Genomic DNA, 27,758 nt, shown 5'->3' with positions numbered 1-27,758 from the left:
GCTCTTGATAAATGCCAAACTTGTAAGCCAAGTTACTAAGTGATTGGATATATTAAGACATTTATAAAAGTTGATTATGCCAATAAGCAATACGTATAAACTCATCCTCTTTTCCTAGATGTCACTATATTCTCTATTTTATGTTGCATTCATCTCCTTTCTTTACCAATCTCTTCTCTGAAATATTTGGCTGAACTATATGCAATTGCTGATATTCAACCGTATTTGACCTACAAAAATTACAGTTTAATTTGGTTCACGCTAAAGAATTAAGTTTTCTATTTCCTCTTATAAAGTCTAAACAAAAATCTAAAATTATAGATATATGCATATTGTCTCACTGATTATAAAAGTCAGACAGAAGATGTTTCTTATACTACTTACACAGAATTGACAAAGTGTCATGTACTTCAAACAAGATTATAAGGGTACTCCCTTCTTAAAACAAAGGTTCAAAACATTCTCATGATTAAAAGTAGAAAACAAAACTTTATTGATGAAAACTTCTTAAAAGTTCCAGTATGAAGTAACAAAATCAACAACCTACAAATCTTTCAGTCCTTTGCATTTCAAGCAAAATATTCTCTTCAGAAAAATGCCTATTTCATAATATATATCCCCTTCTGTAGGCTAGGCATGTCTGAGTGGATAAATGGATATAAAATTCAAAAGAGAAGAAAATGAAAATATTTTAAAAAATAAAATCTGAACCTTCTCCTTGAGGTGTATTACGATGTGGTTACCAACATATTCAGCACCTTGTAATAATCAAGTTACTGATTTGAGTCCCAGAACAGCCCCTGAAATGAAAGAACAAGAGATCCTAGTTGTTTGTGAGTCACAGGTTGGCAGCAGAAGAAAAACTGACAGCAACTGGAGAGGAGCTTAAATACATGAAATCCACACTTTCTGAACTATTTCACACTCACTTCAAGCAGCTAATTGTCTACATGTTTTTAAAAAGGAAAGAGCTCAGAGTCTGGAATACGGATAGTTGCCCTCTGAGTGATGGGGTATTCCTAACGCGTCCTTAATTCTGTTATCAACATATGATGCCATACTGGGGGACCAGTCAAATATCAGATCTCATCTCACAGGTTACCTTGGGTATAGAAACTTCAGATGCCACTTGTTCTTTTACTCTACCCCTAAAGCAAGGTTTATTGTAGACTTATGAGTCTTTCAAGACCTAAAGTTCTTGTCAGCATTTGACAGTAACATACCAAGAAAGTCAAGAGTACCTGAATCGATGCACTAAGTCACCCATCTGCACCAATAGAAAAGATCAGTATCTTGAGTCTTTTCTCTTTTGCCTCTTTATTGAGAATCCTGAGAAAGTTGATCAGGAAAAAAATGAGGCAGGCAAGATACCACTACAAGTAAAATAATTTCTAGACTCACTAAGTCATTTTAAATGAGCTTTAACCGCTAGAGAAAAACTAGAAATCAGCAGCCCCAATTTTGGGGGGCAGATACTTAGTACCTTACATTTTGAGCTTGGGAACAAAACTGCAACAAATATCTGGGGGTCAAGTCATAAGAAATCACTTCATGCTTAAGTATTTCAAATCGTGATGCTATTGAGTGAAATTGTGTCTGATTTGTTTATGTGTAATTTTATTGGACTTTGTGAAACTGCCCAGAATGTTTATATACTCTTAACTTTTAAAAGGACAAAAAAACTCTGTGCTTATCTGTTTATATACCGGAAATCACCCATCATAATCATATACAAGCTTATTTACTGGAGAAACTACAAGGTTATGTGTTGTACCACAAGATATGTTCCTATTTAATACAGACTTAAAATCTTGCACTGCCTTAATGCAGTCCTGTATAGACCAGCTGCGTGAATAACACAAGTCGTCAGTACGCAGCATGGTCAGTCATTCCCATCGTAATCACTGTAACCCTGGTAACCACTGTTCCTTCTCTCATGGATACTTGACATCTTTTTCCATGTCAAGTCCTGATGGAAACTAGCGCTAAAAGACCGGCCCAGACGCCCATGCTGCTTCTTGGAGATATTGTCCTCACTCTCAGATTTGGCAATTCCCTGGGCATGTGTTGAAGGTTGTGATTCTTGCCTAATGGTTCCAAATGGAAAGTTCCAAAGGCCAAATCTTTGCCAGTTAAGTCTCTGGAATGCTATGATGCAATGCAAATTTCCTCCAACCTGAGGGAAAAAAAAATGTTGGGTTCAGAAAATGATAGGAAATTAATTATACTAACATGTGGGTTCCCATGAATTCCCTTATTTTTCCCCCTTCACCTGCATCAAAACAGTGCTAATCCTTTGATTCATAATCAGATCACATTATCCTGCATCTTTCCTGACCAGCTGCCTTTACAAAAATATAACAATGCCCACAGGAGGCAAAACCCCTTCCCCCCATATGCCTGTCTACCACTCACACACGCTGTACCCGCCCAAGCTGACTACTCCAAACACCAAGATCATTCCTCTTCCTCTCCCTCCTACGCATTCTTCATATGATAGTAGGATAATATGGATGGGATGTCTACTCAATCCACAGAACATACCATTCCCTGAGAACCACCCCCAGCAGCCTTGTTGGTCCACATGGTTCTGCCCCATGGCCACAGTTAATCGCCCTGGGAGTGAACACCTGACCCAAGCTGGGCCAAGTCTACAGAACTGGGCTGGAGGCATGCCAGTCTTAGTCTCGACCGTTCATCTGAAACGGAGACCTAAGTTGAAAGACGATCTTCGGGAAGTAAATAGACAAATAGACAGCTAAGGACAACACAACTCCCAAGAGAATAAGACAGACTAGCTCCCTGGCCCCTGCTAACATTCTCTTGCGTGGTACCAGTTCCCCCTGAATCCAGGCTAGACTTCTTAACCTTTCCTTTTAAAGATACCCCTGTGTCCTTAAAGTAATTTTCACTTTTCTGTCTAAAATGGTCTGAACTGGGTTTCTGTTATTTACAACTTAGAGTACTGGGTAAAATAACTGCATTTTGGCCAGTTGAAAAATACTTCGAAATACAGTGGTGTTCTTACCTTCTTTGTTTTTCGATACTGCAGCCCCCTCTCTAAGTGCCGGATATCTAGATATTCTGGATTTTGAGTGTTTAGATCAGTAACAATATCCGCCCACCTATTGTTAAGGAAGGATAAAGCACGGTTTTCTTTAAGTTCAAAATACTATTGTAATGGAACTTTTCACATGAGCAATTTGCTACAAAAGCACCATGGCAATAATTCTCTTATCACAGGATTGTTGCATCCAATAAGCTTTCATAAATCCTTGTTTTTATGACAGTTCTGTTTATCCAACTATTGCCAAGGTTAAAAACGGTTACTCTGCATATGAAATAACTATATATCAGCCTGTTAGATGACATCCTGCAGGGTAACATAGAAACATTCGATATTTCCTTTTTAATTGGAGTCAAGTACATTTTTAAGAGATGTATAAATTAATATGTCTTTACTCACAAACAACATGATTGAGTGTATAGAAAATCCAAAGCAATTTGTAACTGCTTTGGATTGCAAAACTATTACTAAAACCAATAAGTGAATTTGGTAAAGATGCAAGATTTAAGGCCTATATAGAAAAATCCATTGTATTTTTGTACACTAACAGAAAATAATTGGGAAATGAAATGTTTTAAAAATCAATCTGCAAGAATAATATTTAATATCTTGTAATAACCTATAATGGGAAATAATCTGAAAAAAAATATATATATATATAACTGAATCATTTTGCAGTACACCCAAAACTAACACAACATTGTAAATCAACTATACTTCAATTAAATAAATTTACAATAGCATCAAAAAATATAAACACTTAGGGAAGATTTTAACAGAATACATATAAAACTCTATGCTAAAAATACAAAACATTGCTGAAAGAAGTTAAAGCTCTAATTAAGCGGAGATAGAGTCTCTGTTCATAATGGGAAGACTCCATATTGTTCAGATGTAATTCTCCCCAAACTAAACTATGGATTCTGTAGATTCTACTCTAATCAAAATTCCAACAGGCTTTTTAGCAGAAATTGAAAAAAGGGGGGAGAAGGAAGGAGTTAACATACTTTTTGCAGTGAATAGCAGGATGTTTTCTACTTGATTCTCCAATTAAGATCCAATATTCTACTTCTTGTGGTGAGAGGGGGCCCCTGCTAAATAAAAAATACATTCACAGTAAGCTTCATAAAGTCATGCACCTCCTTGAAAATACTGCTTCAATTATATACTGATAAAAGATACACTGAAGTTTATGCCTAGATAGCAGTCACCAACACTAGAATAGATATTGGAGTTTAGGCTTGAACAAATATCTGAAGGCCATTAAAGAGAAAGCATAAATTAAATTTAGGTTTAGAGGGCTTCCCTGGTGGCGCAGTGGTTGAGAGTCCGCTTGCCGATGCAGGGGACACGGGTTCGTGCCCCGGTCCGGGAAGATCCCACATGCGGCGGAGCTGCTGGGCCCCTGAGCCATGGCCGCTGAGCCTGCGCATCCGGAGCCTGTGCTCCACAACGGGAGAGGCCACAACAGTGAGAGGCCCGCATACAGAAAAAAAAAAATTTAGGTTTAGATCCCCTCTTACAAAATATAGGGCTAAAAATCCACCTCTCAGCATTTAGGAGGAAAAAAAAAAAATCCTAGCATGCTACCCACCAGTACCCTTAAGCTACACTTCTTCTTTCAGTTTGCATTCAAAAAGTTTCAAAAGGCATCCTAAAAATAAAACCCTAAAGCAGCAATACACCTGTAGAACTTTTAAACATACTGACACCCTAACCCCACCCCTGGAAACTCTAATTCAAGTAGGTGTAGGGTGGAGCACAGGGAAGTATTTACACAGCTGTAAAAGCATCTCAGGTGGTTCTTAGGTTCAGGCAGAGGTGAAGAGCTCTCCTCTAAAGGGGGCCAAGTAGGAGTACCTACTTCACGTTTTACATTTGACAGGTGTCTGGAGTAAGGTGAAGTTGCAGGATCAAACTATAGAAAAAAACCACAATAAACCCCACAGCCAGAGAGATGAATAGGACACTTCAGCATCTGGAGAGACACCGTGGTTTTTCTCTTGCTTCTCGTTCACAAAAATACAACGTCCAGCTTCCCCACCCAAAGGCCACATGGCCTCCAGCCTCAAAGAACACATCCTACCCCAGATGACCAAGCCACGTTCTCCCAGCCTGACCTTCAGCCCTCGCTGAGAAAGCAATGCTGCCTGTTCTCCTTCTCATTCACCAATGCCACCCACCCAGATAGAACAAACCAGAACTCAGCTGGGTGAGGATAACTGTGCTTATCAATCAACACTTCTACCCAGAGTACTCATGGCTTCTGTTTTCAACATTCTCAAATAGGACACTTCTTCCTCTGCTTTCAACCACCCTGGCATTATCTCAACCCATCAAAAAGAAAACTTGCTAGGGAGGAAAAAAAGTATTAACATTCAGCCACCCTCTCTTATTTACAGGCTCTCTCTTCTAAAACAATACAAGTTTACCTGGAAGTAGACATACATAGTTAATAAAATAGAAACTTTGGATCAACAAAGGAACAAATATAACCATTAGGGTAACATGGTTCCTGATATTAGAAATAAAAATTGGCTGCAGGCTTCCTGGTAGCCAGGACAAAAGGGGAACCCTGATAAATTTCATGTATTCACCACAAGGAACGAAATGCTTTTTAATGTACTCAGTTGCAACAGTCTTCTTGGCACTAGATTCCACAGTACATTTTCCCTGTGGGATCCTGGATGAGATCACTGAGACATAATATGTAAAGTCCTTTGCAGCCATTTTATAATAAACATAAAAGTGATTTTTCAAATGGCTTTCTCTTTTCATGACTCTAACAATAGTATCTAAGTGGATAATGTAAAAGCACAATTAACCAAACAATTCTGCAGAAGATTAAGCTACTATGTTTAAAAGACTAGTCTCAGTTGATGTAAGGAAAGCAAATCATGAAGTCTTCCAATGTCTAATCAACCAAATATTTCTTAAATGCTTTCTACAATATATTTTCCTGGTGGAGTATCCACATAAAATACAGAAATGCTTACCTGAATGCTTTATTAGCTTTAACAGGGGTTGCTTCAAAGCCAATTGGACAGAAATAATGATTTTGACAATGGTAGATATAAGCTAACGATTCATCTTTCAATCCATGAGTTAATTTCGACAAGGCCCCAGAAGCTACAAAAAACAAAAACAAACCAACTGAGGGACCATAAAGCACTCTCTATGCTTTATACAAACAACTAGTTAAGGACTCAAAGACAGAAAAGATATTACTTGGAACACATGGACGTTGCTGGGGAAAAACAATGAAAAGCTATCTAAAGGTTAAAAAATAATTAATGGATTTCAGTTTTACCCTTTAGACTGAAATTCAGGCAACCTGAATAGCAAACTAAAAAGCTGAAAGTCCTTGCTTATCCAAACCTTCAAATAGCATACATGCTTGTCTACAAAATTTAATTACCATGTAAAACCTAATACCTAGTGTATATAGCAATTGTCTCAACTCCTCTGGTTGTACACATCTGTCACTTGAAATTTCTGAGTAAGCATGCCCATTATAAGCATGTTTGTTTAATAAGCTTTGTACATACACTACTGTACTAATATGTCTTTATAAAAGATACACAAAAAGTAGACATTTTTAATTAGATTAAAATATAAACATTCTAATACATTCTTCCCGTACCACAATGATCACCTTGCAGCTGCCATAATGCGGACATCCAAATCTGAAGACCACTGAGGTATATGGATAAATATAAACTCCAAACAAGTTCCAAAAATGAAAACTTTTCCCCACTAACACACACTTCAATCCCTTCTACAGAAGTCACACAAACCAGAGGAAACACTTTCACAAGCCAAGTGATAAGAACATCTTAAGAGACGGGCTGGTAGTACCACAGCATCCTCTTAATAACTGCTTCTCCTTGTATATTTCCCATGGCTGCATATATTACTTATGAAGTAATTTCAAAAGTATTACCATAAGAAACGAGTTTTCACCAGCACTAAATACTTGAAGCCATTAACTGAGGTTTCATTAACTTGCATCTCCTGGAAGACACTAAATTATTCATGAACAAATAGCCCATTAAAACTGGAAATCCTAAAAATGGTTTAAGTCGATGAAAGCTTGCAAGTTATGGTTTTTCTGATTGACTTTCTGGCCACTGAAATAGCTGAAGACCAAAAATGGCAGGTCAACGGCTGCAGAAGAGCCAAGGAGGCGGGACCCCGCCCCAACTTCTGCAGATACACACAATTTGTGAGTTCCAAGGAGACAGTAATATTTCTGTCTTTAACTCTTTCTCCAAGGTTTCAGCTCGGCCTTCCCCACAGATATTTACTTCATGGCATACCGCCAGAGCATACCTGCACACAAGGCAATCTGTTCTACTAAAATCTCTATTTCATAAGGATAAATAGGTCTTTCTGCTGTTTGGGGTTAATTTCCCCAGATGAGTTAAAAACTGACATCCAAGGGCAGCTCTAAATGAAGAATGATAAGACCTAAAATTCAGAAGATGGTCAATATTTCATTTCCGTAGTTGAACTTGATTGTAGAGATGTTTCAGGATAGTAAGTGAATGTAAATAGATTTAGACTCCTCATAAATTCAGTAAATACTAAAGATGTTTATACACATAAGTGGTTTAGAAAGAATTCTTGAAATCTTTTTAAAATTGTGAAAATGCCAAGTAAAAAGTTATCCGAAATAACTAAAACTTTTTAATGAAAGAACTTTATTGTAACTTCCTAATGGAAATTTTTAAGTATTTCACACTTTCCTCCTTAAGTCAAATGTAACACGAAACAGCTGGTTACTGTGATTATGAATAGTAGTCACATAAATATACCAGAATATATTCAGGGGCAAATGAGATAGTTATGAACATTTGCTCTCATTAATATTCACAGTATTTCATCTGCTACAAATACTCTATGACCAAGTCCTAGTTTTCTAGAGGACAGAGGTGGTGTTTCTTCTTTGGCGTAATTATCATGCTCCTCAAGAATGTTTCTTCTTCTTACTTCAGGGTTACATGACAACATTCTGATGGATTTAGATTAGGAATCAGCGAACTTTTTCCTAAAGGGCCAGTTAGTAAATGTTGGAGGTTTGTGGATCATGGGCACATGCACATGGGCACATGGGCACATGCACACTACTCAACTCTGCCACTGTAGCTGAAAGCAGCCACAGACAAAAGCAGCCAAAGGCCATGTGTAAGCAAATGGATATGTCTCTGTGCCAATAAAACTTTATTCACAAAATGGGCTGCCGGCTCATGGGCTGTTGTTTGCAGACCTCTAATTTAGATCAATAATTTTCAAACATATTTTGAGATGGAATCCCTTCTGCAAGGGAAATTTACATGCCAGCCCAGTCCATAACAGGGATCAAAGCAGAGTTGCTGTGGCCAAAGAGGAGGTATAGGGAATCTAGGTGCCCACCCCTTGCCCCCCACCAGCCCGAGGCAAACTCAATTGAGCACAGATTGAAATTTGCGCACTGAATTTCCTATCAATGGAAGGAAATTCCTATCTGAATTTCCTATCAATGGAAGGAAATTCCTATCTGAATTTCCTATCAATGGAAGACCACACTCTTTATAAAGAAGCTGAATAGCATCTCTTTAGAAAGACTACAGCAGTAGTTCTCAAACTAGAGCACAAAGGGCTTGTTAAATAACAGATTGCTGGTACCTACCCCCTCGGTAACTGACGCAGTAGGTCTGGGGTGGGGACCAAGAATTTGCGTGTCTAACAAGTTATCAGGTGATGATGATATTCATCCAGGGGCCACATTTTGAGAGTCACTGGTCTAAGATTAAGAGGAAAATTTCATTTAACTCAACTCAGGAAGTAAATTATGAGCATCTACTAACTACAACAGCAACCATAGGGAAACAAAAGATAAGGAATGCACAGTACCTCAAGCTGCCCTCGTAAAACAAGTAACTTTGGTATAGGGTGGAAAAGGACAGTGCCACAAAAAAAGGGTGTACTTCAAAGGAGAAAGCGCACATCAGGTTTGAGGAACCAAGAAGGGGGTGGCATCCAAGACAGAACATAATCAAGTGGCAGCATTTCAACAATCCAGACAGAGGAAAGAGCATGAGGAGAAAACAAAACCACTGCAGGGGAGGGATGGAATCAGGGAACAGCGTGTAGCCCAGTTCAGAATGTAGGGCACGATAGTGTGGAGAGGCCTACAGTAGGGCAGCCCCCAGAATTTCAGGATAAGGTCAGAAAAAGATCACCCTCTGAAATAAAAGACAGTCAAGACAATATTTAATACATTAAGCTAGTCATCCAAGAAAGTGATTCTATTTAGGAGAAGACATATAAATGTGTTACAGATGGAAGCTAAATTCAGAACGATGTTGCGTCTAGACCAGAGTATATCGAAAAATCTGAAACTTAAGAGACAAAGCAACCACTACCAAACGCACAGCCATGATGTGCATGGTGTAGAGAAAGCAGAACCAACTAGAATTATCCAGCCTGCTGTACTGTGAAGAACAGTATATGTCCTGAGCGGCCGAGAGAATCCTGGTGCTTTTGATAGTGTATTTCTCACTCTCAGTTAATATATTAACATTCTAACATTTTTTGAGCTTGTTGAGTACAAGTCAGTTTTGTAAAGCCTTATCATCTATAGAAGAACTCCAGAGAACTCTAAAAGAACTCATTGGGATGTATTTTTATACCCTCAAAGACAAGGACCAGATTCTGTAACCCAGCAACACAGTATCATCCTGCAAGGCTCCTACTCCCTTGACATCTTTTAAATCCAACTGGTACGTGGAGGACAGCAGGGAAAGACCAATCTGTTCTTGCCTGGAATGACGATAAGGAGTTTACGCTTTAAGCAAGCACGAGAGAGCTCCCAAAGTAAAAAGGGATATTAGCACCACACGTCGAAAAAATTTATCCAGCCTGGTGTCTAGTATGAACTGGAGAAAACCAGAGGACGAGGAACACAGAATATGAACGCACAGTCCACCCAAGATGCATTAAGACACTGTAGTTAACTGGTAGCAATGGCCAGGGTGTGGGTATACATGAGTTATGTCAGGATAGGGCAGAGGTAGATATTCTTGGCTAAGCGAATATAAGAAGTTACAATATCTACCAGAAGAATAAAAGTGAAATACGTGAATATTAGTGTAATTTTCAAGCTAGGTATTAAAAACAAATGAATCTAGACATCCTTGGTAGCTAAGTGAACCAACAGTTTGAAGTTACTCAAATAATAATAATAAAATAATAATAATACAATAATAGGAAGTGAATAATAAGTGAACCAATAGTTTGGAGCTAACATTGGCAACTTCTGGCACAAATTTTTATTATGAGTAATTACATCTCTAAAGAAAATACTTCAACTCATATTCATAGTCAAATCTGTTAATTCTGTCTTTATTCCAGGAGTGAGCTCAGTTTACATTTCCTGAAGGCCCACTGGAAATAAGCATGTCAATCAGCAAATAGGGAGTTACGAAAGAAGCGTAGTCCCCAGGAAAACTTAAAGCCTGTTGTGGGAAACAGGCCTGATATTCCTTAAAAAACATCTAAACAACAACAACAAAAGATACAAAGTATTTTTTTTAATGCACACTATCAACTAGCAATGGTTTTCACTACTGAATATCCCAGAGACAAATGAGAAAAGCCTATCTCTACAACTCTTTCTTCTACAATGAGAGGGAACAGAAAAGACTTCTGCTTGACACAGGCAATAAATACTCTCCCAACTCTGAACACAATCAGAAGTCCCAGGGTCACACGTGCAAGGTCAGAGGGCATCAAAGGGCTATTGAGGGCACTCCCTACAGTCAAGGAGATGGGCATACACGTTAAAAAGATGCAATGTAATATAAGGCTGCACACTCCAAATGCTAAACAACAGATGCAAACAATCAGAACTACAGGAATTAAGAGAAATCCGAGCATCAGAGATAAGGCAGGGCTTGCAAGGGACCACTGATTCTTGAAGCGGAAGACAAGAATATTCCAAGGGGGAAGCAGATCAAATATCCTTCAGGAAACACACATAGACAAAGAGACAGCGAGGAGTGAAGGGTTGTAATGGGGACGATGAACACAGGAATCAAACTGGGAAAATATAGTATTGAAATTTATTTAAAGAAATTACAGCAACCATTCCTTTCCCCTCCCAAAAAAGAGGGGGTGAGGGGAGAGAAGAGCTTGTTTATCCTATTACTCGAAGGAAAAACACTGAGGTATGTTGGAAAGTATATTCTTTCTTAGTTTCTAATTGCCTGATCAATTACGGAGAGAGATAGTGTTGACAGCCTCACTGGAAACAAACAAAAAAAATTACACACCATATAAAGCCGCGCTTCCCACGAAGACAGGCCCCCCTGCAAATGCACAGAGTTCAGTTAGGAAGAATAAAAGCTAACATTTATTGAGTCCTTACTCTGTGTCAAGCAAGGTGTCAAGTGTATTACAAATACGTCTCCTTTTATCTTCACAGTGACCCCATGGGGTGGCTCAGTAAGTGAGTGTTTACGTGCCTTGTTCAAGGTCACAAAACCAGTATGTGCAGAAACCAACATATGAACTCCAAGTTTGCCTGACTCACAACCAACTTGATAGACCTGCTAAAGGTCAACAGAAATATACCCTATTCTTTGTTCACTCCTTGATTTTGATAAACCATATACCCTCTCTGCTGACAGACTCCCTGCTTGACCAAACTTCAGTTAGGCATCTCTGAGCCCTCTCCTCAGCTAGGCTGGGATCTTGGGCTTCTGCGTCCATCCTTGCTGAATCCAGTTTTAGCAAAATTCCTGCTGAAATCAGTTTAGAGAGAATCCCCCCACCCTGAATACCTGATGAAGGTCCTCACCCTTCACCCTTGGCCTGCCTGTTATAAGAATCCTGTTAGGCCAATTTAGCAAGATTCTCCACAGCCCCACCTTGATGTCTCCTCTTAATAACTTTCCATCCACGGAACCGCTCACTTTGGGAGTTGGCTACAAATTCCCAGCTGTCTTTGTTGTATGCAGGGTTGAGCCAGATCTCTCTCCCATATCCCAGTTCTGCGTTACAACAGTCTTCAGTAAAGTCTTCCTTACCCTTTTAACAAGCGTCAGAATAAAATTTTCAAGTATCAGAATAAAATTTTCTTTAAAATTTTCCTTAACACTGTATTGTAGGTTTCTGATTGTAAAGTCAAAAGATGACTGTGAAGGGGCTTCCCTGGTGGCGCAGTGGTTGAGAGTCCGCCTGCCAACACAGGGGACGCGGGTTCGTGCCCCCGTCCCACATGCCACGGAGCGGCTGGGTCCGTGAGCCATGGCCGCTGAGCCTGCGCGTCCGAAGCCTGCGTGTCCGGAGCCTGTGCTCCGCAACGGGAGAGGCCACAACAGTGAGAGGCCCGCGTACCGCAAAAAAAAAAAAAAAGAAAAAGAAAAAGATGACTGTGAAATTTTAAAAATGGAAATTGTCAAATAATTCAAATTATTTAACTAGAGCATAACTAAAACAATCCATAGGATCGACTCCAAAACTCTCTGTTATAATCAAGACCCTTCTAAAATAGAACTTTGTCCCTTTCATAGTCCATTGTCCTGTTGTTATATGTTATTATGCAGGTCTGACATCAAATATTCTAAAATCCTTGCATTCCCTTTTAGGAAGAGGAACTGCAAATTCCATGCCGCTTCCTGAAAGGGTTTTAGTAGCAGGCAAGTAAGCACATGCGCGCACACACACACACACACACACACACACGAACACCATGGACCCACACAATACAATGTGTTAAAGTAGTGTTTATGACATGCCTTGAATCTTTAAAAGTTTTTCATGCAAAGATGAAAAGAGTTAAAATATTGAACTGTATATTGAAAAGTGGCCTATATATTACTATTATCTATTATGGTTTCCCCTTGGATAAAGAGTGATAGACTGTATTTTGGATTTACATCATGTGCCATGAATCAAAACCAATCTTCAAGATGGATCCTAAAGCGTGTGTGTGTGTGTGTGTGTGTGTGTGTGTAAATCTTCTATATGTTTACTTACCAGTTTCTCCAGCTGTTTTATTCTTCCCATGAGGCTTATATAGAACATACGAGCATCCTTTTACGTGGAAGTGGTCGTTAATTTGTCTAAACCATCTGAAAATAACAAGAAGACTCACTCATAGCAACAGTTCCATAAGAAAGAAGGCACTATTCCAATTCCAGAGAAATTCGGGCAGAGCCCAAGTCTGGCATATCTACCAGAGGTTGGGCCCAAACAGCTGGATGCATGGTTTACTATCAATGCACATCTACAGCATTATTATTTTGCAGAACTAGAAATAAGGTATTGCTTCTAAGCGAGGGCTTCGTACCTCATAAGTGTCGTATTTCCAGTGAAAGGGCCGAACCTAATATCCTCAAACGGGGGTTGAAAACCCAAAATATGTAAAGCTTCTTCTTGGGTGATAGCTGGAAGACTACGAAAGAAATATTGCCTTTCATTTCACAGTTCCAATCATATGCAAATATAACCTGTCTCAGTGTTACTGTGTCTGTCTGATTTGCAAACAATTTTAGTAGTATTTTTCATTTTTATTTTATCAAAAATAATGCAGGCACATATTTTTAGCTAAAAGGCTTAAAACAAAATACGGCAGTTTTTCCCCAATTTATGAAAAATCTGTTCTTAAAAATCTTCCATTATAGAAAAAGCAACACCAAATAACTTTTGAATTTGGAGTTCAGGGATACCACTAAATTAACATACTTACTTTCCAGCTCCCATTGTGCTATATAAGAAATTCCAACAAGAAATTAATGAGGAGATACCACAAGAAGTCTTATACTGTGGTCGGCTTATGCAGTACCTGAGAAAATAAAAGACTGTTTTCACTTGAATGAATACAAAATATGCATACAGAAATAGAACACTCATGGCAACTGAGTGTGTTACATAATGAAAACTTTGATCATTTAAACCACCAATGTAAAATCTTTATTCATTTATTTTCATATTTATTCAACACATTATAAATGCATAATGACAATAAATGATATATTTTAAGAATGATGGCTAAGTATGACTAACTATTAGTTAAAGTGGATGTTACCCAAGCCAATGGAAAAAAATTAAAGATATATAAATTTAGACACCAACAATTAAAATTTCGATGTAAACTCTTAGTTGAGCTACACATATGATTATTTGCAACTTCAGTTGTAGTTCTTTATACAGTCTGGATATTAACCCCTTATCAGATATGTGATCTGCAAATGTTTTCTCCCACCTTGTAGGTTGCCTTTTCACTTTGTTGATTATTTCCTTTGACGCACAGAAGTGTTTACGTTTGATGTAGTCCCATTGGTTTATTTTTTCTTTTGTTACCTGTGCTTTTGGCATCATACCCCAGACATCACTGCCAAATCCAATGTCATGAAGCTTTTCCCCTATGTTTTCTTCTAGGAGTTTTATAGTTTTAGGTCCTACATTTATGTCTTTAATCAATTTTGAGTTATTTTTTGTGTATGATGTGAAGAAAAGGTCTTAAAATACCTTTTAAGAGGTCTTTTAAGGTATCCCTCATTCTTTCACATGTGGGTATCCACTTTTCCCAGCACCATCTTCTGAAGAGACAGTGCCTTCCTCATCCTGTGGTCTGAGCACCCTTGCAGAAGATTATTTGCCTGTTTACATGAATGTCTATTTCTGATCTCTATTCTGTTCCACTGGTCTATATGCCTGTCTTTATGCCAGTACCACACTGTCTTAGTTACTGTAGCTTTGTAATGTGTTTTGAAATCAGGAAGTGTGTGGCCTGTGTTGCCCTCCTGCAATCACCACCTTCCCTGTAATTCACTAGAGAAAGTGTCCTCGGCTGGTATCTAGGGGATAAGCTGGAACCTTGGTGGCAATCAGCACAATGTTTCCTTCTGCAACCTTCTCTGCATTTCTGTAGTGCTAATCTGGATCTCCACAAAGAACTCAGATTCTTCCCCACTGAATCAACGGCTCATACCCTTAGATCTAACCAAAGAGTCACCAAACAGTTTGGGGTCATCCATGAACTTTAAAGAAACCTGCATTGTTTGAGGCCAGCAGTAATCTGTGAGTTCTTGGCGTCTCCTTTCTGTTAGTCCAGAATGCACAGGATTTGAAAAATATATTAGAGCCTATGGTTTGGGGATGATGCTATTTCTTTGCTTCATGGAAGATAGAGGTTTCCACATTTTTCATTTTGCTGTTATTGTTTACATGGGTTTGAGGGAAGGAGTGGAGTAAAAAGACCTTACTCTGTCATATTTCAATCTCCCTCTTCCATCTGAAACACTTCTTCACAAATCCTTGGGATCAACCCTAGGCACTTATAAGATTTTTCACATTTTTTCATCAATCCAAAATTGTTTACTGGTCTTATTCATGACCAGTTCAAAACTTTTACCGACATTCTACTATCTTCTGTGGGTCTTTCCATTCAATCTCTAATCTTGTAATATACTCTGGGAAATAAGCTTGTGATCCTGGTAATTTTTCCCCCTCGGTTATTTCTCCTATCTGTCCTTCCTCATCCAAGTCTTTATGTCCTCACATATTATACTATTAAATATAATTACTCATATATGTGGTTATAACAAATCTTAAGTCTAAGGGATTCAGAGCAAAATGCACAAAGCCTCACTCCAAAAAAACTGAAATTAATGTTTTTGATTTGTGTCTCTTCTCCAATACACTCTACATACTAACTATTGATACTAACAATTTATCTTTGTAAAATATCCTTTTGTTAAGAAATCATCAATGGCTTATCTCTACTCCAGAAAAAAAAATCTAAATCCTTAGCCTGATATCCAAGAACTAGATCGTGACGTGTGTTACAAAGAAAGAACATGGGAACTTCCCTGGTGGCGCAGTGGTTAAGAATCCGCCTGCCGATGCAGGGGACACGGGTTCAAGCCCTGCTCCAGGAAGATCCCACATGCAGCAGAGCAACTAAGCCTGTGCCCACAACTACTGAGCCTGCGCTCTACAGCCCATGAGCCACAACTACTGAGCCCATGTGCCACAACTACTGAAGCCCGCGTGCCTAGAGCTTGTGCTCTGCAACAAGAGAAGCCGCTGCAATGAGAAGCCCGCGCACTGCAACAAAGAGCAGCCCCCGCTCACCACAACTAGAGAAAGCCTGCGTGCAGCAGTGAAGACCCAACACAGCCAAAAATTAATTAATTTAAAAAAAAGAAAGAAAGAAAGAACATGGACTTTGGAGTCCAACTCTCTTCAGTTTCAATATCACACCTGTGTATTTGCTATGTGACGCTGAGTAAGTTTCTTAGCTTCTCTGAGCCTCGCTCCAGACAGGCTGATCTACTCTTCATTACCAACCTGCCAGACACTTTCCCACCATCTGTTCAAAGACCTTTAGACCCTCCATCCCCTCAGATTTCCTCTCTTAAGACCCAGCTCCTCAGTGAAGCCTTTCAGTGATCATTACCGCCTCTCAAGTTGGTTGTTTATTCCCACCCATCATCTGACAAATTTCCTGAGATATTTTACATTTTCCACTGTTCTCAACTAGATTGGAGAACAAACAACCATGTTGTACATCTCTGTATTCTCAGCCCACAGTAAATGGTCCAATATTTATTAAATAAGTGAAAAAAATCTAATATTTCTAAAGTCTCACACAAAAGAATTTTTAAAACCTCAAATTATAGATCAGTAATATTTAAAAGCTATCACAAATTAAACATCTTTTTCTTTAGAATAGGAACTGTACGTTAAGGTCACCAAATGGCCCCGGTTGGTAAGTGAAAGATTTTCTTGTTAAAAGAATGCCAGTTAGTAAAGGCAGAAGAAATGATAGAATTTTGAAATTGCACCATTTTATAATGGGATTCAGGCAGGGGTCATCAATGGGTCTGGCTGAAACCACGAGGTGAAACGTTGATGGTTACCTAGATGTTAACCCAGTGACACCGTCAGCCCACTGATTACTTGATGGTTCCAGAAGAAAAAAGGGAACTTGACAATGTGGGCTAAGGCTGTTGCCACCTCCTTAATCCAGTAATCACTCTTAGGATCTCTAATATCAGATGACCAGACACCATATACCTTTTGATGGGATATCAGGATGAAGGCCACAGGGCCACCTAGGCAGTATTCTCGCCCAAAATGTTCAACCAGAATCTTATCAAGTCTTTATATCTAACTTCCGGTTTATAAGGACTGAGATTATATGAGTAATTTAGACCACCAGCAGGAAAGGAATCACACAGATTGGGGAAGAATCAGATGGGGAATGTTCTAGTTCAGAAGAGATTTATGGGCCACAACAAGCAAACACAATATGTGGTTCACGGTGGGTCCCACTCTGAACAACCAAGTGTGAAGACATTTTTGGAAAAATCTGGGAAATCTGAATTTCGCCTGGAAATGAGATGTGAAGGAAATATTGTTAACTTCATTAGGTATGACAATGGTACTGTGGTTAGGTAAAAAAAAAAAGGTCAATTTTTAGAGATTACCATCGTCTGAGGTCTAATACTTTCCGCTGCTTAATATCTTCAAGAGGAGAATACTGAGGCCACTCCCTTTGATGTCTTCTTCCTTTCTTGTCTGAAGTTTTTTTCTTGGAAATTTGCTTCTTTCCATTGCCTAGAATACAAGAGTATAAAATGAAGTCAAATGAAGTAAGATGCCAAGGCAATACAATTAATTATGTAACAAAATATAAAAGTAACTAGGTCTGAAAATGCTATTTGCAAACATATTGAAGAAATACATGTACCTTCAAGAATACATCCCTGCCTTAAAGAGAGGCAGAGAGAATAAAAACACATTTAAACAACCATGAATGTTATTTCCTATCAGGTTCTTATATTCCAATTTCTGAGCTAGTTACTTAGCTAGTAAAATAATCAATCACAAAATGTTTTGCCACATCTAGAAAATAAAATTACCAACAGTAAAATATTTAACTAGACCACTTTCCAGAAAATGAAACCTTTCTATAAAACAATAAAGCCACATTAATGTAACTCTGTTGAGAAAGTAAAAGCAGTAGATCCAGTAATCCGATGATGTGATATTTAAAAATAATTCCAGGCCTACAGAGACCACAAAATGGATTAAGAATGATGCACATGGGCTTCCCTGGGGCCGCAGTGGTTGAGAGTCCGCCTGCCGATGCAGGGGACACGGGTTCGTGCCCCGGTCTGGAAAGATCCCACATGCCGCGGAGCGGCTGGGCCCGTGAGCCATGGCCGCTGAGCCTGCGCGTCCGGAGCCTGTGCTCCGCAACGGGAGAGGCCACAACAGTGAGAGGTCCGCGTACCGCAAAAAAAAATAAAAAGAAAAAGAATGATGCACATAAGTACATTATTAAAATGCAACTTTAGCACCAGGAGCCAGAATGGAAAACAAAGTCTCCTTTCTGCGTGCAAGTATGTACACATGTGTGGGCACGTGCACACACACACACACCACACACATTCTCCAAAAGACACAGGGGGAGGGGAAATTGGGAGCCACACAAAAGGGGAGGCAAAAATGAAAGTGAGACTTTACACTCTTTAATTTTTATACTTTTTTATTTCCATCTAATTGATCGCCCAGTCAAAAAATTATATAAATTAAAATATTATTAAATAAACTCCAAGCCTCATTTCACTAAAACACCATTAACATTTCAGATAGCTACGTGCACTTTAAAGTCTCTCACACATATCATATTTTAAACAAAATAAATCTGTTACAAAAATTAAATAAAAGCTAATATTTCATTTTTATGAGTTAGTCATAAATTATAAAACATAGATTATATAGATATATGCCTAGAAAACAAACATGGAAAAGGATCCATTTTATTCATTCTACAGTGAAACAATTTAGCGCCCAAAACCAGCTGGAACCAACAAGGACTTACTGTATAGCACATAGAACTATATTTAATATTTTGCAATAACTTATTAAGGGAAAAGAATCTGAAAAAAAATATATATATACACACATATGTATAACTGAATCACTGTGCTGTACACCTGAAACTAGCATGACATAGTAAATCAACTATACTCCAACTTTTAAAAATACATTTTAAAAAACCCAGCTGGACCTCAGAAACTGTTGTTACACAGGGAATTTCTCTAATTTTTGTAAAATGGCGTAATATTGAACACTAGAAAAATCAAGAAACAAGGATTTTTCCCCCTTCCCTTTAGTTATTCTTCCTAAGTCTTCACAGAAACGCAAAGTTTCTCCCAGAGCTGAACAACCCCTGGCAAACATGAGCAAAATCTCATTCTGACAAATTTCTTTCACTAATAAAATAAATCTTAGTGGGTGAGAAGATGGAAAATCTACTTTCCACCATTCCTTGAGATGTCTTCACTGTCCAATCGTGACTTAATTCCCTAAGGAGTTTTCCAGCCACTTAGATTTTTAGTGGCTAATGAAGCACGGTAACCTGTGACCTCAGCAGCTCATAGGGTCATCTGTACCCACCTGCAGTCCTCAAAGACTCACCTGAGCCTGCCCTCTGTTCTCTCCTAGCTTACTCCCATGAACCCTGGGATAAAAAAAAGTATATATGGTCTATATGAACATCCTTCATGACATCTCCACACTGCCAAAGAGAGAGCTGGTCCCACAGGCAAAATTCCAGTCAATTTGAGGAAGGAAGCTCTGTCAAAGTGGAAGCCACATTTGAGAGGGGAGCATAAAAGAGCAATGCCTGAACATTTCTATCTCCCCATCATGTCAACTCCACTAACCATTGTCCACTGCCCCTTGTTATTGCGATATTCCTTCTTCCATCCCTCACCCTGCTTACAACATACCCATTTAGCTCCCAAACCAAAAATACACACACACACACACACACACACACACACACACACACACACACACACATCCACCAGACTGGCTTTTAGAGAAAGGTACCAGGATAGCAAATACAATTAGAATACTCACCATCTTTTTGACTTAAATAACCACAGGACAGAGTTCCAGGCAATTACCGTCATTAGAACGTGAGGTTGGGGGGATCCCAGAAATCGGGCCAGAGAAGGGAAGAAGCCAAATTTGACCCAAATCTTAGGCTGACTCTTGAACTGTGCATGCACAGAGCAGAGCCCAAACAGTACAGCTAAGGCTAAAAGAATTGAACTGAGATTTGAGATGTCCTCAGAGGACAGAATTTGCAGCTTTAGTCCAACCAAATTAATTGCTGCTAAAATTTTAAAAACAAACAAACAAAACACTCTTTGGGGGACTATATCAGAATCCAAAATCACCATAACATTTCCACCATCCTGAATACAATCCAAAAGTACTGAACATGTGAGAAAACTGAAATATGTGACACATTCTCAAGAAAAAAGATAAGACCAACTCTGACATGACCAGCAGCTTAAGATTTTAAAGTGGGTATTATAACTATGCTCTATGAGATGGACAAGGTGCTCTAGCAATGAATGAAAAGATAGCAAACCCAAGAAACTATTTTTTTAAATGTAAATTCTAGAACTAAAGTAAACAATATCTGAAATAAACAATTCACTGAATATACTTGACAGCTATCTTTAAGAGACAAACTTTAAATATAAAAAGACACGGTTTGAAAATAAATGGACAGGGCTTCCCTGGTGGCGCAGGGGTTAAGAATCCGCCTGCCAATGCAGGGGACATGGGTTCAAGCCCTGGTCCGGGAAGATCCCACATGCCACGGAGCAGCTAGGCCCGTGAGCCACAACTACCGAGCCTGCGCTCTAGAGCCCGCGAGTCACAACTACTGAGCCCACGAGCCACAACTACTTAAGCCCACGTGCCTAGAGCCCGTGCTTCACAAGAGAAACCACCGCAATGAGAAGCCTGTGCACTGCAACGAAGAGTAGCCCCCGCTCACCGCAACTAGAGAAAGCCCACGTGCAGCAACGAAGATCCAACACAGTCAAAAATAATAAATAAATTAAATAAATAAATTTCTAAAAAAAGAAAATAAACAGACGGAAAAAGATAGACCATGCAAACATTAGTCAAAAGAAAGCTGGAATAGCTATATTAATATCAAACAAAGTAGCTTTCAGAACAAGAAATATTGCCAGGAATAATGTGGGATGTTTCATAATGAGAAAAGGGTTAATTCATCAAGAAGAAATAAAAATCATAAATGCATGTGCACCTTATAACAAGGCTTCAGATTACATGAAACAAAAATCAACACAATTAAATGGAGAAAAGACAGCTCCACAATCATAGTTGGAGACTTTTAACACTTTACGACTTTAAGACTTTAATCACTTTTCAGCAATTGTTAGAACAAGACAAAAATTAAGTAGCAACATAGAAAATATGAGCAACATTTTCAAACACTTTGATCCAGTAAATATCTTTAGAACACGACACCCCACAACTCCAGAATGCACCTTCTTTTCAGGTGCACGGGGAACATTCAGCAACAGAGACCATATGCTGCCTCGGGAAACAAGTCTCAGTACATTTAAAAAGACTGTGAGCTTAGCACAGGGACCTATACCCAATACTTTGTAATGACCTATAAGGGAAAAGAATCTGAAAAAGAATATATATATATATATATATATATATATATTCAGATTTTATATATATATATATATATATATATATATATATATATGAATCACTGTGCTGTACATCTGAAACTAACACCACATTGTAAATTAACTATACTTCAATTAAAAAATAAAACAAGACTGAGGTCATATGTCCTCTGGAACTAAATTAGAAATCAGTACTTAGAAAAACCCTAAATACCTGGAGATAACATAGCATACTTCTAAACAATCATGTATCAAAGAAGAAATAACAAAGGAAATTAGAAAATACTTCAAATTAAATGACAATAAAAATAAAGTGTGTTAAAATTTGTGGACTGCAGCTAAAACAGTACTGAGTGAGCAATTTAGAGCATTAAATACTTCAGTAGAAAAGTCTTGAATCAAGAGGTTAGAAAATGCAGAACAAATAAACCCAAAGTAAGTAGGAGGAATGAAATAATAAAGATCATAAATCAATGAAATAGAAAACAGACAATTCAGAAAATTAGCAAGCTAAAGCTGATTATTTGCAAAAGACAAACAAAACTGATAAACACCCAGGTAGGAAAAAAAGAACATAAACTACCAGCATCGGGTATGAAAAAGGAGTTATCACTAAAGACCGTACAGGTGTTAGAGGGAGAAAACAGACTGTTAGAAACAACTTTACGTCAACACCTTGATAACGTAGATGAAACGGACAAACTAAACTTTGACAGAATTGATGGGAATCAAGACAACTCCATAATCATAATTAGAGATTTTTAATACCCCTCTAAAAACCCCTCAAAAAACAGGAAGAGAGAATACTTCCAAACATGTCTTAGGAGACCTGCACAGACATTATGAAAAAAAAATCATAGACCGATCACGCACAAATAGAGACACAAAGTAAAATCCCCGGACACCGCGAGAATTACAAATTTACATAACATTCTGTAAAACCAGTTGATTTGGCAAATGAATGAGTAGACAGAGGTTTTACAAAACGATCAGAGAAGCCTAGAAGTAAAGTACACACCTGACTTCTGCCTCTTTGTAGCTGTGCAGTTGTGCCCAAGCAACGTATCCCCTCTATGCCTCCATTTCTTCACCCATAAAATGAAGACAACAGTACCTACCTCACAAAATTCCTGTCTTACTGTGAGTTCAAAAGAAAAAAGTGAAGAGCATTAGTATCTGCTCCAGAACCACCACATTGTAATTGTGAAGGTTGTACACTACACCCTCTTAAACTGGGCAGTGCACAACCTACTCAGTGGTACCTGGAGACCCTGTTGAGTGTTCAAAAATTTTTAACAACAGAAAAGCCAAAATGTTATGTAGTAAAAAAGAAAACTATGGGCTTCCCTGGTGGCGCAGTGGTTGAGAGTCCGCCTGCCGATGCTGGGGACACAGGTTCGTGCCCCGGTCTGGGAGGATCCCACATGCCACGGAGCGGCTGGGCCCGTGAGCCATGGCCGTTGAGCCTGCGGGTCCGGAGCCTGTGCTCTGCAGCGGGAGAGGCCACGGCAGTGAGAGGCCCGCATACCGCAAAAAAAAAAAAAAGAAAGAAAGAAAAAGAAAACTAGATTTTTTTTTTTTTTTTTGGCTGCGTTGGGTCTTCATTGCTGCACACGGGCTTTCTCTAGTTGCCGAGAGCGGGGGCTACTCTAGGTTGCGGTGCGCGGGCTTCTCATTGCAGTGGCTTCTCTTGTTGTGGAGCACGAGCTCTAGGCACGCGGGCTTCAGTAGTTGTGGCACGTGGGCTCAGTAGTTGTGCCTCACAGGCTCTAGAGCGCAGGCTCAGTAGTTGTGGCGCACGGGCTTAGTTGCTCCGCGGCATGTGGCATCTTCCTGGACCAGGGCTCGAACCCGTGGCCCTTGCATTGGCAGGCGGATTCTTAACCACTGCGCCACCAGGGAAGCCCCAAAACTAGCTATTTAATCGAGAAATATGATTCATGTCACTGCAAAACCATGAAGTAGTATGTTATTCTAGGCACATCATTAACCATTACTAAACTACTGAGTACTTATCTATAATACTTGTGTTTTACAGCACTCTTAGATTTGTTCAAAGCTCTCAAAATGCAAAGGTTATGTTTGAAGTTTCCAGTGGCAACACATTAGTGAACTAAATGTCCTACGCCCAAGGTTATTTTTTTAACTATGTCAACAAACAACATGATAGCCATGTGCCTTGTTTGGTATCATAAAAAGAAAATCTGTCTGAAGGCAAGTTTAAACAAGATATATTGCTTGTTTTCTCCTTATTTTCACATGAGAACATCATGGCTCCTTCCTTACCTGATTTGTGTTTCAAATTCGTGGTCACTCCGTCAAATTCAGATTTGTCAATTTCCCACGCAAGAGGTAGCTTGCCCAGGCTGTTGGATAAGTTTTCCAAGCTATTTTCTTCATTGTAGATGATTTCCGATGTACTGGTCGGGATGCCAATGTATCTTGAGGAATTATTTCCAGCAGATAAAGAGGTACTATTGGGGAGGCAAGAAGAGCGGGCTGGATTTGGAGTTTTGTAGATTGAGGTCGCCTGGTTGAGAAAGGCATAGTCTGAACAGATGGCATAAATTTTCTCCCGAGTGTGGGTCACTGGACAGCTCCATGGATAATGACCATCTCCTTTGGGACCCAAGGGTTCTCCCGAGGCACGAGTGCAGAAAGATTGTACGGCACCTTGTAGATTCTCTTCAGGAGATCTTCTCTCAGATTTGCACTCACCATTTCCAGAATCATTTGTCCTTTCTGCTTCTGCAACGTTAGGCATTGAATGCAACTATAAAAGTTCTGTTATGAGGAAGAGGTTGCAACTCTTTCTATTTCTTGAAAAACAGCTGTGACAATTGTTTACAGCATTCTACAACAACGTGAGCGCTGCAAAAATGGACTCCTAAGAAAAGAGGGAAGAGAAAGAAAGATCAACAATCCACTAGACACTACAAAAACACTAAAAAATATTTTAAGTGTTTCATATGCCTTCATTCAATAAATATTTATTTTACAACTACTATATGCTTAAGTCATGATCACTGACCATCTGTCTTGTTAAAAATTATTTTAAAGTGATGCTTTAGGATAATAAAAAAGACAAGTAACTCAATTTAAAGATGGGAAAAATATCAGAATAGTCATTTCTCCAAAGACGGTGTAGAAATAGTCAAGAAGCACATAAAAAGATGTTTAGCATCAACAGACATCATGGAAATGCAGACCAAAACCACAATAAGGTACCACCTCACATTGACCAGGGTGACTCGAATCAAACAGATTAACAATAAGGATCAGACAGGATGTGGAGAAACTGGAACCCTCAAACACTGCTGGTGGGAATGCAAAATGGTCAAGTAACTTTGAAAAACATGTCCTTAAACACTATACGTAGAGTTACCATATGATCCAGCAATTTCACTCCTCGGAATATATCTAAGAGAAATGAAGACATATGTCCACAAAATGTTCATAGCAGCACTACTCGGAATAGCTAAAAAATGGAAACAATCCAATGCCCATCAATAGATGACTGGATAAATAAGATGTAGTCTATCCCCCACCTCACTCTCCTCTCCCCATGGACCACCTTTCCTTTCTCTGAATGCTGTCTACTCCTTCTTCTCCACCTTTATTTAGTTAATTCCCATTATCCTTCAGATGTCAGCTCAAATGTCACCTTCTAGGGGGATGATTTCTTTGTTCCTCCAACCAAGCCAGGTCACCCTGTACAGACTCGTACCTCATTCACAGGTCTTTACCAGGGTGCAATTCTACCTTGTGTGTTAGTGTGTTTACATGATGAATGTCTCCTGCAAGTCTGGTTTTCCTGCCTACTGTATCCCCAGGGCAATTTGTAGAAGTCTCATCAACAGATATTCTTAAGTCCCTGCACCATGCTGGGTATTACTGTAAGCCAGGGATTTGGAGCCTAGATTCAGAAGGCCACCAGGAGTGGCCTTAGCAATCAAGAGCTGGAGTTCTAGCCAAGGGCACTCTTTTTCTCCTTCCTGGCTCTCATCTGTGAGAACTGAGGTTCCCTAATCCAGTAAACGAGGTCATGCTGTATGAAGATTTACTAATAAAAGTGACTGCAGGACCTAAGCTCAATGACTTAATGATTTATTCATAAAATCATATCACAAGCAACAGAAGTACTGTTTAACTCTGTGCAAAAGAAATTTTATAAAATGGCCAGCTTTAAATGCACCGCTGGAGTAACGATTTTTAAGTCCCTGGAAGGAACTGCTCTGTAAAATAAACATTTGTAAATCCAATGTTCATGGCCTGGGTTACACTCTCTTTTCTGGTTAGATTCTTAAATCCTTATTTTTAAGCATCAAGTTTGCTTAGAGAACTAAACATCTTAAAAAGTCTCTTCAGTAAAGCCTTCCACGTATGACAACTATCATGATCTGTATTCTGCACGGAAGGCCGCTTAGACGCAGGGGCAGGTAAGGACTTACTAAGGAGGACTTACTTATTGTCTTTATTACTAAGGAGAATAAGTAATATTCTTCTGAGAGCCAGCCGCACTAAGCCTCATTAGGTCTGATCTCGGTCCTTCCCCTCCAGACCCTTCCCCACGCCCTCCACGCCCCTTCCGCGGTCAGACCTGAGCCCCTTCCCAGGCAGAGGCGCCGGCTTCCGAAGGACACCGGGGGTCCTCCCGCACTCCGGCCAGCGTTGAGCCCAAGCTCCCGGGCAGGCGAGCGGAGGGCTCTCCGCCCTTCTCTGCGAAGCTCGCGGCGCCTGGAGGCCCCCAGGATGGAGGCGACAATCGCGCAGGCCCGTGCCCGCCGCGCGGAGCCGCTGTGTGCGGAGGCGGCGCGGGCGAAGAGGAAGGAGCGCGGCTGCGCCCCCTGCCTGCGCCGCTCGGTGGTCCCAGCGCCTTCGAGGGCCGCGCGTCCCCGGGTCCCCGCAGCTAGGCCTCCGGGCCCCTCCTCCCGCCTTCCGCCCGGCGGGAAGCCGGAGTTCTCGGCGACGGGGAACTGGCAGAGGCCGGCGGGGTGTCAGCCTCCTACCTGCCCGGGGGCCCGGGGACGCTCGCGTGCTCAGGACGCCCGGGGGGGAATGGGACGCGGGCAGATCACTGCTCCCGGGAGAAGAGGGAGCCCCCGATTCGAACTTTTGAATGCACTGGTTGATAGCATTACTAATGACAATTGCCGAAAAGGAAACAGTAAAGAAAACCCCCGCCCAGGCCCGCTTTGGCTGGCGGTTCCACCGGCCCATCAGAGTTTGGGGGGTGCAGCTGAAAAGGTCGAGAGAAGGGGGGAAGGGAAGGAGGAGGCTCCCGGTACGATTTCGGAGCTGACCGTGACCCCTCCTGCGACCGCGCTGGCCCCGGGCGGGCGTGCAGGGGCAAGGGGACGGCCGCCGCGCGTTCCGGTCCCGGGCCCTGCCGAGCGTGGCGTGGAGACTGACGCCGGGCGGCAGCCACCGGTATCCCCGCGGCCCCTCCAAATCGGGCTTTGTTCCCGAGAGGACTCGTCCTTTCTCTCCTGGACCCTTCCCGCCACCCTGCGGCCCAGCTCTTCACCCCACTTCTTCCCCGGAGGACGGGTCCCCACGCACTGGCGTCCACTCGGATGGCCACCGGGCACCGGAGAGGCCAGGGCCCCCCGGCGCGCAGGCTGCGTTGGCGACGCAGAGAGCAGGTGGGCGGCAGCAGGCCTGGTCCGCAGCGCTCCAGTGCCCGGCGGAAGGCACAGCGCACAGTCGCCGGCGGCCACCTCGGCCCCTGCCCACAGCCCGATGTACCTCTGGCCTGTCCGGTGGGGTCGGGTCGCTGCGGCCGCAGCGGAGCCCGGCACCAGTCCCGGATCACAGCTTCCAGCGGTCGGCCCGCGACGCGCCTCCGGTTACCCTGGGGCTGGCGTCTCTCGTCCCATCGGAGCGCGCGGGGACAGCGCCCTGACGGCTGTGCCGGGCGACCGATCGTCAGATATCATTGACAACACCTTCCTTTCATCGTGTTTTATACCAGCCCTCTGCACGTGCGGGGGACAGAGTGACAATTTTTTTAAAAATCTTAGCTGTGCCTCCAGGCCCACGTGCCCCTCTACTGGGCAGCTACTATTTATTTGTCCGCTGAAAGCGGTGACGGCAAAGTAAATAAGTGAGAGATGGTAAAACCTGGCGGGATTTCCGCTAGTCCTGTCGCGAAC

At 40.8% G+C, this 27,758-nt stretch overlaps 1 protein-coding gene across 5 annotated transcripts; it reads right to left on the bottom strand.

The window, feature by feature from the left end:
• Positions 1-112: 112 nt before the first annotated feature.
• On the bottom strand, positions 113-27,707 carry BIVM (basic, immunoglobulin-like variable motif containing). Of its 5 annotated transcripts, XM_079902920.1 has the most exons (12): positions 26,204-26,411; positions 23,890-24,490; positions 17,551-17,680; positions 13,803-13,898; positions 13,404-13,508; positions 13,091-13,185; positions 6,064-6,196; positions 4,075-4,161; positions 3,029-3,125; positions 2,088-2,176; positions 1,242-1,329; positions 113-800 (listed from the first exon to the last, which is right to left on the bottom strand). In XM_079902920.1, the coding sequence occupies exons 2-11, from the start codon at positions 24,365-24,367 to the stop codon at positions 1,260-1,262; spliced, it is 1,380 nt and encodes a 459-aa protein (XP_079759046.1). In that variant the 5' UTR covers positions 24,368-24,490; positions 26,204-26,411; the 3' UTR covers positions 113-800; positions 1,242-1,259. The 5 variants fall into 5 exon arrangements, with proteins under 5 accessions (XP_079759046.1, XP_079759045.1, XP_079759043.1 ...); XM_079902919.1 differs by having other exon boundaries at positions 113-1,329; XM_079902917.1 differs by lacking the exon at positions 26,204-26,411 and adding an exon at positions 27,352-27,707 and having other exon boundaries at positions 113-2,176.
• Positions 27,708-27,758: the final 51 nt, after the last annotated feature.

Source organism: Stenella coeruleoalba (assembly GCF_951394435.1).
Source record: "Stenella coeruleoalba genome assembly, chromosome: 18".
In the NCBI taxonomy this organism is placed as follows: Eukaryota; Metazoa; Chordata; class Mammalia; order Artiodactyla; family Delphinidae; genus Stenella; species Stenella coeruleoalba.
The sequence above is the reverse complement of the archived record's forward strand: the minus strand, read 5'-3'. Positions and strand labels throughout refer to the sequence as shown.

Excerpts from the sequence above, each read along its gene's own strand:
- BIVM (XM_079902917.1), bottom strand. The coding sequence starts at position 24,367 with ATGCCTAACGTTGCAGAAGCAGAAAGGACAAATGATTCTGGAAATGGT. Across the intron at positions 13,509-13,802 it reads AGCACAATGGGAGCTGGAAA|TCTTCCAGCTATCACCCAAG; the intron begins GTAAGTATGTTA and ends TTTCTTTCGTAG. Across the intron at positions 6,197-13,090 it reads TAAAACAGCTGGAGAAACTG|CTTCTGGGGCCTTGTCGAAA; the intron begins GTAAGTAAACAT and ends TGTTTTTTGTAG.